This window comes from Antedon bifida, chromosome 9, assembly GCF_963402885.1.
Source record: "Antedon bifida chromosome 9, ecAntBifi1.1, whole genome shotgun sequence".
Taxonomy (NCBI): Eukaryota; Metazoa; Echinodermata; class Crinoidea; order Comatulida; family Antedonidae; genus Antedon; species Antedon bifida.
The window spans coordinates 14,216,415-14,230,590 of NC_136234.1; the positions used below are offsets into that span (position 1 = coordinate 14,216,415).

The window sequence follows — 14,176 nt, forward strand, 5'->3', positions numbered from 1 at the left end:
ATCCATCCACCAATAGACACACACAGGTTAAAGGTTACGCCAGCTCAGCAGAGCAGCAGCAACGTTAAGTTATTTTGATTTCTCTCTCTCATTCAAAACGATAACAGCTGTTACTTTATTATTTTGGTTTTGGTAGTAGTAGGCCTAGGTAATTATTAACTAGTACACCTGGTAAATGTATATTAGATATAACCTAAGTAGAGTAATAATGGAGGTATAGGGAGGCTAACCGCGCGGTAAACTAATTAATAATGTCCTGTCTGTCTTGCCTAGCTAGCCTCCCACCTAGCTAGGCTAGTGAAACTGTCTGGCTGGTTTAACAAGCCTGAAGGATGAGGGGATCCATTCCCCTACGCCTGTGCCCTAGTGGTCCGGACTCTAGACCTTTGTGTTCGGATGTTTCCGGATCAGTTTCTTAAAGGAATAAAGGGTGAATTGGTCACGGTGATCCTGGGGAATAAAATATCACTTCCGTCCTCGCTCCAAATTTATGATTTGATATGAAGTTATTATTTACAGCATTATAATAATTTTATGTATTTATAATCATCATATTTATTATTAGCAATATAGTAGATGACTGGTACATTTCTATTGAATGTCTATATTAAATAAATACACAATGTGTTTATACATTTTTAAATAGAGTAAAATTATGTCATGATGGAAATATTGATTTTAACTTCTTTTTTTTTTCTAGATATTAACATTTAAATACAGTAATGAAATTAATTGAGAGAATGTTACTATTATTTGCATTGTGTGCTGTGCATGTGTCTGGGCAGATAGATATGAACCAGCAACAACAACAACAGCACAACATGCATCAACAAAATGGGCAACAACAGCCCATTGAGAACTTGCACGTTCAAGCTCAAATGAATCAGCAGCAACAACAGCCAAATGTAAGCCAATCAATCATGTCCCCTTAATAGAGGTTTCCCCTGAATAGGGAAGTCCCCATAGTGCTAAAACACCCCTAGTTAGTTTCACAGGAATATGTCCCCTTAATAGAGGTGTTCCACATGAGTAGTTCTACACAGTATTAATAGATTTTGTATTTTTTCTCTATGATTTTTATTACTGGTATATTTTCATTTTAATTGTTTAGGTAGTAAATCAAGCAAATGTACCTCACCAAGTGCCAGTTAATTCTCATCCACCACCAGAGGGCGATGTAACAGAAAGAACAAATAGATTGAGAGATAAAAGTCACATTCATGATAAAGAGTAAGGGTTATTTTATTTCGTTCATTGTGAAATCATATTCATTTTAAATACAATCAATTCTTGGTCATGAATTCGTTTTTTTTTTATCCTTTGTTTTCTTTATCCTTCGTTTTTTTTTTTATCCTTTGTTTTCTTTATCCTTCGTTTTTTTTTTATTCTTCGTTTTAATGTATCTCTGTTTCACTAATCTGATGCTTTACCTCCAATTGATCACACCTCATCTTTCCTATTCGTATCACCATTCCCAACTTTCCAAACCAAAGTGATTTGTCTTCATTCTGTTGCTTTTTGTACCCATCCCTGATAACATTATCAAGCCACTTGTCACAAAAAAAATCACATCAATGTTGTTTCTACGGTTTAATAACAATGGTAGCTTGGTGGTTAGCATGTTTGCTTACCGATGCCACCATCCTTGGTTCAAATCTTTGGCATGCTCAACATAGATTTTATAACATGAAAAGAATTGGTTTTAATTCCGGTCATAAATTTTTGGAATTTAGTATTATGTTGAATATGTGCTAAAATATACACACAAAATTAACATCACATGTCACCTAAATACTGGGTCACATGTCACCTAAATACTGGGTCACATAAATACTGGGTCACATAAATACTGTGTGGGTCACATAAATACTGTGTCACTCGCATACACTCGCATAAATACTGTGTCACTCGCCTAAATACTGTGTCACATGTCACCTAAATACTGTGTCACATGTCACCTAAATACTGTGTCACATGTCACCTAAATACTGTGTCACATGTCACCTAAATACTGTGTCACATGTCACCTAAATACTGTGTCACATGTCACCTAAATACTGTGGCACATGTCACCTAAATACTGTGTCACATTTCACCTAAATACTGTGTCACATGTCACCTAAATACTGTGTCAGATAAAAACTGTGTGTCACATTCATTTGAATTCTATTATTTTAAATTACATGATTACGATCAGAATAATCGACTAGATGGCGTGGAAATTATGAAAGCTATGTTTCATTTTGATGAAAAAGATCACCAATCGGGTACAAAAATAGACGAAGAAGAAATCTTGAACTTAGTATCTGATGTTTTGGCAGAATTTGATAAAAATTTGGATGGTTTTATTGACTATCCTGAATATTCAAGTGCTCAACTCAATGGCTGATAAATTATATAATTTGAATATAATCACACTATATTTTTATATTAATATGCTTTAATTTCTAATATTTGTTTAGAAATTCACTCAGGGCCACAGATACAGTGGTATATAGCTTACTGTAGTAACAGGCCAACCGTGCCCCCTAGTTTGATACAATTTAAGCAAAAGCCCCCTAGTTTGATACAATTTAAGCACAAGCCCACTAGTTTGATACAATTTAAGCACAATTTTGCACAGTACTGATAGTCAGAATGACTATGTAGTCTAGTTATTAATTATTTTAAAAGCAACTTCCAACATTTGAAGACATTTTAATTACGTTACAAGGTGCTTTATGAACTAGGTGCTTTTTTAGATAAATATATTGTCCTTCTATAACATTTGTTTTGTTGAATATGCTATTTTAATGTCGCATAATAGTTATTCATTTTGTCAAAAAATTAAACCAAAAAAAAAAATTATTTATATTGAAAATGAGCAAAAAACTTAGTTTTTAGGGGACAATACACCTATAACTAGTAGCTTTTTAAAACTTTTAATAGGAGAGGGGGGGGGGGGGGGTAGGTGCTCGGGTGTTTTTAATTAAGCCAAAAATATCTTGTTACAGTACACAACGTGTAAAGGTCTGAGACATCTTAAACATCTGCTCACTAAGGAAATTAATAATTATAAGGAATAGTTAATGAACATGTATCCATGTATTACAGGCAATAACAAATTCAAAAACTGTCCATCTATTGAAGATAATAATAAGAGAGCAATAAAGTTTGAATTCATATATTGGTGGTTATTTTATTTAAGATCTGTTAAGCTGAAAGGTGCAATTGCAAAATAGAATTTAAGCACAAAGTATGTGTTCCTAGTCGCATTGTTAAGTTTAAAAAAACGTGATGTAATTGATTTTGTAACTATGGACGTACGTATCCGAAATAAAAGTAAAATGAAATAAAATATAAATACTCAATATTCTCTGGTACAAGAGAACATTTAAATTAAAACAAATTTTTTTAAATACGAAAAAGTAAACCAATATGCGAGGTTAATATTTTCTACCTGTAAAAACGTAATCGGAAATTTACTTTAAATTATTTCTAGTCTTTAAAGGCAACATTATGGAGCAGCAAGCCAAATTCAAGTTTTTTGTCGGTATTAAAGAAAGAAAAATCTAAACAAAAAAATAAGCTTAAATTAATTTCCCGTACGGTAATTGTCGGAAACTCGGACTCCGACAATTTCCCATACGGTATTGTCGGAATATTATACACAAATACCGTATTTATTCGTTTATTGTTCAGGAGAGAGTTGAGGGCTTTATTTGAGGGAGGCATTTATTTTTTGGGTGTAATATGGTAATAATAATATGTACAATCAAAATACCCCCTAGATATGAACAAATACAATTAATATCGTGAAGTGATAAAATACAGTAAAAATTGTATCAAAATGCTTGGTAAATTGTAGATCACATTGTCAATCAATGAACTACAAATAGAAATGTGTTTTAGTACATGACATAATACATAATGTGTATATGTATGTGGCGTGTAGTCTAATAAGTACGGTAGTAGTGCCAAATGAACGCTTACAACGGACGATATAGGCTAATAGTTAGCACATGGTGTATTTTACGATACGTGAAACATCGATAGTTGTTCGTTTTCCTAAAGCATTAACCGACACTTTAAAACTGTATGTATGTTCTTTTTTCAGTCATATTATGCACCATTTGGACTCCATCGTAGACAAACCAACATCAGAAATGACGGAAGAAGAGTATCAGTTTTACTATTTTAAAGTGCATGATTACGACAACAACAATGTACTGGATGGCATCGAGCTCATACAAGCGATGACAGATTTCCACGTGGAAGAAGATGACGAACCCGAAGACAGGCTAAGTCTCAGTGATGCAGAGCTATTCGAAATGCTCGAACCGATATTTGATGAGGATGACTTCAATAGGGATGGCTATATTGACTATGCTGAGTTTGCTGCTTCGCCGGATTTATAAAGCTTGGTTCCCACTAGGACGCAACGCAAGCGTTTTGACCAATAAGGAACGTCCGTGGAAAATGTGGGACCATTACGGGATTCAGGGAAAAAATATCTCTGCGATAAATAGTCGGGGGAAAATATCATTTGTCATTTGTCAAGAGTTAGTACGGAGCGGATACAGTTTGTAAATTCGCCACAGACTAGGGCTAGCTATAGGCCTATTTAAGCAAAGAAAGGGTGTTCCAAAAAATAAACCGCTATTTACCAAATACCACTAAATTGTGCAATGTATCACCAACAGAGGCCTACTGTATTTTTACTTTCTCACATCAGAACTGGTTATTGATACATAAATTGATAATATTATCCTGTAAATTACTTACAATAGTTATATTAGCTATTAGGCGGCTCGAAGCTATTTAAACGGTCGTACGATTGTTAGGTGCGGTCGTGCGATTGTTAAATGCGGTCGTGCGATTGTTAAATGCGGTCGTGCGATCGTTTTAAAATGCGATTGTGCGATCGTTTTAAAATGCGGTCGTGCAATCTTTTACATTTTAAAGTTTCATCGCTTTCAATGCGAATATTTTTATTAGATTTCAAACATTTTAGATTAGCATCATTGACAGGCGTGAACATTCCACTGTTACTAGACCTGGACCTACTTATTATTATACAAAAACTTGAAAGTAGTTCGTAATATTAGAACTTTTAAATGTATTTTAAATGATAAAATATACACAAATATGCAAGTAGGTAGGTCTACAATCTTCCAGATGATAAAAGTGCGTCTTCCTACAAAGTGTCTTCTTATTTTATAGTGCCCTCCTGAACCAAAATAGTGCCTTATGAGTGAATAGTGTATTTTAAATTAGTGTACCTTAATATTTATAGTCTTTCTGTAGAGTAGTAGGCCTATTGGCACATTATGAATTGGACAGTTTTATTAATACATTAGTTAGAATTTATTCAATTAAAAGAAATAATATTTATTGTCTGGAGTTTGTACTGTTTATTTGGTATCAGATATGTAAAAACAATTTTTTAAAAGTTCGGTACTATCACACGATCGTTTAATAGTACCGTCTACTGAACGCCATGTGACGAGCAATTGTCCAATCAAATGACAAGAATATATTTAGGTGTGTTATAAAAATGATTATTAGATGACTTTGAGAATTATCACCACGCCAATACATAAATATGTCATTATAATCAAGGAGATCTTTGTGGTCCAAAATACAATTCATATACGGCATACTAATGCCGTTTTTGCTTTAATAATGCAAATATATTCCTCAAGGTAAAAATCTTACTTTTTCCCTTTCTAGAAATGATACATTTTAATAATTGTTTTTAAACTTTCAACAATAATAATAGTAATATAAAATAAGTCAATATAGGCCTAAATTTAAATTTTCCTGGTAATTTATCGTTTCTCGGCACTTTTGGTGCAATTTTTATGTGGAACATGATTTTTCAGGAAATACAATAAGCACATAAATAATGATAATTAAAATGAATATTCTATGTTCAATTTAACGATACTTGATAAAATCAGCAATTAATTGAAATTTGTATTTTCCGATGGTCTTGAAATATATCTTTGAGCTATGTAAAGTGACTATTATATAATAGTTAATACAATGTTTAAAAGATATATTGTCCCCCTAAAAAAATAATTTGTAACAAAAATTGTTTGTTGAATATGCCATTTTAATGTCACATAGTTATTCACTTTTACCAAAAACTGGAAAAAATGTAATTTAAAGCAAAAAATACCTAAATTGTCTGTCAGAGAATGTTTTTTGGTTTCTTTTGTCTTTTTATAATTGAAATACTTATTTTTGTTGATTAATTTTCTACTGAAGTGAATATAACTGCAAACTGGCCTATTCAAAATCTGATTTTATTAATCTTTATTTGTCATGTTTTTTTGGGACAATACATCTTTAACAGACTACCAGTTCTACCACCAGTACGTCATCCTGCTAAACTGTCTCACTAATTTGTTAAATCTAATCACAGCTATTTAATTTGATTTTGCTTATACACTAATTGTCATTTGACAGGATAATAGTAAACGATGCATTGTGTTTTCTGTGTAGGCCTAATGAGAGCAGTTTACACGCCACGTTAATTACTCATTAACAAACACAAACAACTTGTTAGATAATGAAGACAGATAGTTTGATAAAGGCCTTAAGCTCTGTCTACACTATCAAACTTTATGTGACAATGATGTGCCCATATATGGACATGATGATGTCATATTACTACTATATTTGGGCATATCAATACCATATTTGGCCACGTTAATTACTCATTAACAAACACAAACAACTTGTTAGATAATGAAGAGAGATAGTTTGAAAGGCCTTAAGTTTTGTCTACAATATCAAACTTTATGTGACAAAAAATGTGATATGCCCACATATGAACATGATGATGTCATATTACTACTATATTCTGGCATATCACTACCATATCAGACTTTTTTTGTCAAACTAGTTTGATTACATTCTTAATAATCCTATGTCCAAATTGAAGTTTCCAATTTCCGCAACGAGAAAAACAATTTATTTTAACGGTAACGCGTCTAATACTTTCCAGTCCTACTAAATACAACATATACTACTTCTTTAGTTTAGGCATATTATTACCTCTATCGGACAATTATTATTTCGTTTCTTTTTCTCCCTATAGTTTGAATGATTTTCTAGCGTGGCTCGGAATGAACAGATACCACTACCAGTCATGTTTAGTCCCAAGTAATATGACCCAGAAAATAGAAACACGTTTAGTTGGAGCACCCTTTCTAATTGTCCACCATCCCCTTCCTAATTGTCCGCCACTCCCTTCCTAATTGTCCGCCACCCCCTTCCTAATTGTCCGTCACCCAATCATTAACTGTTGGTCGCCTACGTTGATTTAGGCTGTGACAATATAATAGAGCGATTATGTCGCGCGTGCCAACATATTGTATAATTAAGCACAACAAATGACAAAGGTATTTGTAGAACAAAACACAACCAAAACAATTATACAATAGAAACATAAAAAGTAAACAAATATTAAAAAAATCAATACAAATTATATTAAATAAACAAAGAAAAGAAAAGGAAGGTGAATCTAAACATAAAATTAAGTTATGATTTCATTAAGAAAACAAAATACCATTTACCTATAACATTACCCCACTATACCATTAGTAAGATGAACTCGTCGTTCAAAGTTGCAGGCGCAAAATGAAATAACCTACAAACTGAAATAAAATATTCTCCAACAATATTGCTTCATTCAATCGATATCGATCTCATTTTTTTCTCACAAAACTAAACATTTTTTTCCTATGCAATACAGGTTTTCTTTTACATGATTGTGTAATCCTGCTGTTATATAAATAAAATAAATAAATATGGGTTTAAAAGGCAAACAAATCACCCACAATAAAACTACACCCGATCATGCACAACCCATAATGTGTAATGATACAGTATAACCAATACTATTAAGAAGCAGGGGAAATTTTCCTATGAAACGAGCAAGGGCAAATATACTTTTCAATAAAACCCTATCTAACCCTACCCTACAGTATTGGCATCCCGGTCCCTTAATAGGGGTTCTACTGTATAACAATTAAATATCTTTTATTATACATATATCTCTGATAAATTTGCTTGTTATCTATAGACAACTTGCTTTGTATATTTTAATGCACCACAAAACTGAGAGATACAACGCAATAAAAAACAATCATACTTTATTACAAGTTGTAAACCAGATTTATTGCATAACATAAGCCTACAAACTTTCAATGTAAGCCCAATGATAAAAGAACCAGGGACCCCTTCTAAGTAAGAACAATTCCGAAATCAAGGCATCCGCTGAGGTTTAGTATTCAGTAATACCAGATTTACATAAGCCAAAAGAAAAGAAAACAAAGACATCACTCAAAACACTTGTTTGAAAATATCTGAACAGAATGTCTAAAATCGGATTACCGATTCCTCTACGAGAGAACTGTACTCTGAGCACCTAATTTACACTTGAAAATACTAGAGCGACGCAACCTTGCGAGGCAAAAAACAAGATACCTCGCTAATGACGATCAACTCGGTAGCGCAAGTAAATTTGATTATAATGAAAGTCTGGCTGAGCGAATTAACCGCGCGTTCTAATTACGCAGGCGATGAAACGGTCATTTGTTGAAAATGGAAATCGTCAATCGGACGTAATTCAATTGTTGATTACTGTAATGAAGTAGATGATTGCTTAAAGAGAAAGCAATGTACAACAAAAGTTGCCTTTTATCGTATTTTATTGTATATATCATTCCGTTTACTGTTCAAGTGGAAGATTGTGGTATAAAGCTCTGTCTACACTATCAAATTTGACAAAAAAGTGTGATGTGCCCAAATATGGTAGTGATAGGCCCAAATATGGTACTGATCATCATCATACAATGTTTTTGTCACATAAACTTTGATAGTGTAGACAAAGCTTAAGATTTGCAACTTATATCAGGTAAGAGTGAAATTTCACTCTTACCTGCTTATATTAAAGTTCATCTTGATTTTACTTTTCTCCGAATCTTAAATCACTAAAACCATTATTTTGCTCTGGTGATAAGACCCACTACAACGCTAAACACAACTCACTGATTGTTTAGCTTTTACTTAGTTTATGCCTCTTTCCTCTTTTCCTCTCATGAGTTACCGGTAAAGTTGCTTATCGAGACCAACCACTTTAATTTTTAGTTGCCCTAGCCTACATACATTTTTGGTTGCCCCGGGACCGAGGGCAATTGATTTAGCGAGCGCAAAGATTGATGTTCGAAAGGAGGAAGAATGATCTACTGTATTAGTAGTGTATACGAAAGAAACTCTATTTTCTACATAATCTAGAACGAAAATTACAAAGTTTCTAACATTATTCCTATAACTTGTTTGATTCCAATTATTTGCTGGTCAATTAAAAATCAACTACTATTACTATTTATCACAATATAAATTGCTGTTCTTTTTTTAACAGTGTTTTTAAACAAATAGTTTGGCCTTGTCAGAAGTGTTGGCAGACGTCCCTACATCTGTCAATGTATCTGCTATTATGTTGTAAGTCAACAAATAGAAGTAGTTTTTTCCTAACCGAAACAAGTAGTTATTTTGCTAATAACATGTGTCCTATTCATACTAGAACAGCATGCATTGTATAATCTTGTTGGTATTCCAATAAAACAAATTGAATAAGATATAAATGAGCTTAACATTAATTTCTTTATTGAAATCTGGAATAGAACAATTGAAGTCATGCGAAGGTGGCACGCGCGACCGACAATGGGTTGACAAAAGATCGTTAGCTAACTAACTGAAGAAATTCAAGTCAAGAATCACTGCACTATTGTCTATTTACTATTCACTTTCGAGCAACGCGATTGGCTGATCAAGTTTTATGATAATCTAGTTTAATGTAATCTGATTGGCTATAATCGAGTGAAATATATTTCGGCAATGAATATAAGATGGAAATGTATTAACAGCAAAACACTTTAAATTAGGTTGCTAATTTCATAAGTCACTCTGAAGCACAATTACTTGAACATCTTCAACATGTCTTCTATTTCTCAATCTATGTCGCTATCTACTGATCCACTAGGCCTGAATCTACAGGGAACCAAATCAGAAAAATGTGAAGATTTTTCTCTTTATCTCGATTCGAACCATAGACACGGGATGCCAGACACACCAGGTAAGCTAAAACGCGACTGAATTGTTATTGTTTAATATTTCCAACATTTTAAACGGACATCGATCTAATTATCTCTTTATTTCATTTTTGTAAATTCATTAAAAATAATTGAGTGAATAATACAATTTCAAATTTAGGATAAATTTTGAAAATACAAATAAAATTGAATAGATATCTTAATGTTTCAGATACATACGACCGTACTCGAGAACATTTTCTCTTGTTTTTAACACCATATTTTATCAAACTAAAGAATTGTTTGCGCATCTCATATTTTTTGAAAACTCTACAGTCAACTTAAGTTAAATTCTATCACTTGAAATATGTACTTTTTAACAATTCATTTTATTTAACATTAACAAAATCGTAATTGCAATGACCATTCCTTGTTTTCATTATACATTCATAAGTTATCAGCAATCTGTGGTATCTTATTATAGAATTGTTTCTAAATACTATTCATATTCTTTTTCTACAGAAAATTCGCTCTTCCAAGATTGTTCAGAAGGCGCATTTAAGAAGATGAAACCGACAATAGCATCGGTTCACATGGGAGCCACATCGCAACCAAACTCTATCACGTGTCCACCAACACCAGCAAGACGACGTCACAGAACCACATTCACACAAGAACAACTCCAGAAACTAGAAACAGCTTTCAGTAAAAGCCATTATCCAGATATATATGTGAGAGAAGATCTTGCAAAACAGACCAAGTTAAACGAAGCAAGAATTCAGGTAAATATAAGTTACTAGGCCTTGCTAACAATTGCGACCTTTAAGGCCAATGTACACAGACGAGGTGTTAACGGTAAGCGGATACCCGCGTAGGTTATCCCACGTACAATATGTATCTATCCTCAGCGGAAACCGCTGTGTGTAATGGTCATAAGGAATAAGATAGATTCTATATTTGTTATTACCGTTACCGCTGGTCTGTGTAAATTGGTCTTTAGTTTTCACAATGCTTCTCACGATTAGGGGGAAGCGCTTGAGTCTAAAATTAAGTTCATGTTTCTGCTAAGACTTTGTTGGACTGTGTAGTTCCGTAATAATACTTTATCAGTGATTATAATCATAATAATTACCTGCTAAACTTTACCAAAAAGGGTTATGTACAAATGGTATTAAAATGAGTACTGAAATGAATATATTGGAAGGAGTGCAAAATCTATGTTAATTAAGACAGCTTCTTCAGCTAATGTTACAAATATTTAATTGTGTTTCTAAACTTTTATATTTTAAATTTTATGAACGTAAAACTAATAGTGAAATTAACTTTGATAAAATTACAATTTAATAACTGTGATTTATTTTTATCTCGTCAGGTCTGGTTCCAAAATCGGCGAGCTAAATATCGCAAACAAGAGAAACAACTCGCAAAGTCCGTATCTCCAGTGTTACCATCATGCAATGGTATCATGCGCAACTTCTATCCAAGTAACCAACGTGCGTACCAATATCCACCAATCAACAGCATGGCGCGGTACCCTCAAATGACGTCAAGTACATACGGACCCCCAATGACACACACGCAATTCCCATCAATGAGTTCTAGCTGTAGCGGTATGAGCATGCGTAGTGATGCTCACATCGATGACGATTGGTATAACAAAAGTTTATCGGCTTTACGCATGAACTCGACGCAGTGTAATTTTTCATCATCGATGCTTCAATACCAATCATAGAACTTAAATTGTATCATACCAATCTAACAGCACGATTCTGAGCTCCGGAGATCAAAGGGTTTATCTGTGGCTTCGATACGATCAGTTCCACGCACCCTAAACCTTTTTTTATTAACCAAACGTTTGGTTAACAGCACCACGCCGCGGAGAATATGTACATAGGCCTAGTCCAGTAGAACTGTTGGTATTTGTGCCATACATAAGATCAAAGGACGGTTACGAGTTCCTATCTTGGCAATGCGAGCTCAGTCTTTATAAAACCAAAGAACATTCAGTGAATGTAGGCGTTCGCGCCTCATCGCTGAATTTCCGGGGTTTCGTGTACATTTCGGCATATTATGTAACTACAGCATTTGTGTATCAATTTTGTAATTACTAAGTGAAATCAAAGAGCGTATATCTTTGAGGTGCAATATATATTATACATTTCGGTATATTTTAAAATGGTGAATACTGTAAAGCTCTGTCTACAATATCAAACTAATTTGTGATGCGCCCAAATATGGTAGTGATATGTCATGTCCATATGAGCACATCACATTTTTTTGTCACATACATTTTTTAGATAAAGTGTAGACAAAGCTTACAACAGGCCTACATACATTACAATTATTATATTTACTGTATATTTAAAAATGAAAATAGAAACAGACATTATGTTATTTAATATTACCGTATTTATTATGATAAATCAACTCGTGTACAAAGTGAAAATAAATTTTAATGACCATAATATATTAGTGTCGAAGTTTCCTGTCATTTAATAATTTGGCCTTCAATCTTAAAGTATGTATCCTCCGTGTAGGCCCTACATTATATTATGTGTGGATGGTGAATGTGAAAATAAAGAATTGAACTGAATTGAATGAAACTTTAAAAAAAATCTTGCAGTAACAATCGAGCACCATTTGCATTCAGAATAGCACCAAAGACCGTCATTGATTTGCAGTTATTTGCTGTACAACTCGCACTAGGAGGACGTAACAAATTTTCAACAAAGAGGCAGTGAATGCACCCGATTCCCAGTGCTGTATGCCCACACTCTCTATTTGGTCTGGTAAATGTCCCTTCGTGTCTTTCAGCTGTCATCAAACGGCGCTCATTTTGATCCACTTGATCTGACAAAATGTAACAGCAGCATTCGATCTTCACAAGCGATTAAAGATCTTGTAAAAGGTGTGGAAACTTCCTATAGGAAACTTGGTGTTTATTTCTAAAAGTTTAAAAAGTACTTTTAGAAAGATCTCCATTGATCTCAAGTTTGACGTTTCGTTACTATTCTCAGAAATTGCACAAGTGTGTGTTTATTTCTAGAAGTTTAAAAAGTACTTTTAGAAAGATCTCCATTGATCTCAAGTTTGACGTTTCGTTACTATTCTCAGAAATTGCACAAGTGTGTGTTTATTTCTAGAAGTTTAAAAAGTACTTTTAGAAAGATCTTCATTCTCAAGTTTGATGTTTCGTTACTGTTTTCCTATCCGTAAAAAAGTTCCTCATAACAACAGTTTGTCCAATTCCAGTCAACAAAATCACAATTGCCACCGCAAACGACCAATTGCCGATACGCTCAAGAAGTTGTTCGGCATAATGACGCCCTACCTGCTCTCGAATACGATACTGTTTCTGATCTTCAATCATTTCTAATAGATTCTGATAAATCTCCTCTTGATAGGCCTCCAATGCAGTCATTACCGTCTGCTTACCGTTTCCAATCTTACGAGACAAAGTACTTTCAGTGTCTGGCAGAAACTGGAAGAAAACCGTCTTCTTCGTCATTGTAGAAAACTTATTACTGAAGCAGAATTGGTACGTTCCTTTCCCGGTGTCGAATGTTAACTCCTGAGTTGTTTCCTTTTGGAAATGGGCAACTGTTTTCCCACCCGGTGATGTAATTATGACGTCAACGTCACGGTTTCCACCCGAAACTACCTTGAATTGAAATTGGTAGCGGCTCCCGGATAGAAAGTCTTCATAGAAGCATGTTTCCTCGCGTTCGCCGAGTCTGAACGTTAAAGCAGATCGAGGAAACTTGCCGGCTGTGTTGACTTTTTCGTGTTCGTGATCTTCATGATGATCCATTAGGTCAACGGCCATTTTATTGACGTCAAATTGCTCGATGTGCTGGCAAGACACAAGAAAAGCCGTTAGATGTAAAGATAACACAACCACGAAGATTTCCATCATAAAATTTGTCTTTCGTATGCTTCCGTACAAGAAGACTAGCCGGACACGTAGCCTAATTGGGAATAAAATCAAGCTGTCGAAGCACACACTTTAGGCCAACTAAAATAAATAAAATCAATCGCATACATTGTCAACAGTGTAACAGGTTGTCGCAATGATATTGGCGGGCTTTGTT

The 14,176-nt window shown here is 33.9% G+C and overlaps 4 protein-coding genes across 4 annotated transcripts in view; 3 read left to right on the forward strand and 1 right to left on the reverse strand.

The window, feature by feature from the left end:
• Positions 1–14,176, forward strand: part of LOC144851591 (ataxin-3-like) — a 195,545-nt gene that overhangs the window by 69,219 nt on the left and 112,150 nt on the right. The window lies entirely within an intron of this gene.
• LOC144851734 (multiple coagulation factor deficiency protein 2 homolog) lies at positions 18–5,374 on the forward strand. The gene is made up of 4 exons (XM_078709329.1): positions 18–148; positions 701–905; positions 1,112–1,230; positions 4,097–5,374. Exons 2-4 carry the CDS (start codon positions 723–725, stop codon positions 4,395–4,397), a joined length of 603 nt encoding a protein of 200 aa, XP_078565455.1. The 5' UTR covers positions 18–148; positions 701–722; the 3' UTR covers positions 4,398–5,374.
• LOC144852965 (homeobox protein unc-42-like) lies at positions 9,991–11,817 on the forward strand. Its single transcript, XM_078711020.1, has 3 exons — positions 9,991–10,129; positions 10,608–10,867; positions 11,458–11,817. The coding sequence occupies exons 1-3, from the start codon at positions 9,991–9,993 to the stop codon at positions 11,815–11,817; spliced, it is 759 nt and encodes a 252-aa protein (XP_078567146.1).
• Positions 12,766–14,139, reverse strand: LOC144852024 (transmembrane emp24 domain-containing protein 7-like). The gene has a single exon (XM_078709701.1). It carries the CDS (start codon positions 13,999–14,001, stop codon positions 13,264–13,266), a length of 738 nt encoding a protein of 245 aa, XP_078565827.1. The 5' UTR covers positions 14,002–14,139; the 3' UTR covers positions 12,766–13,263.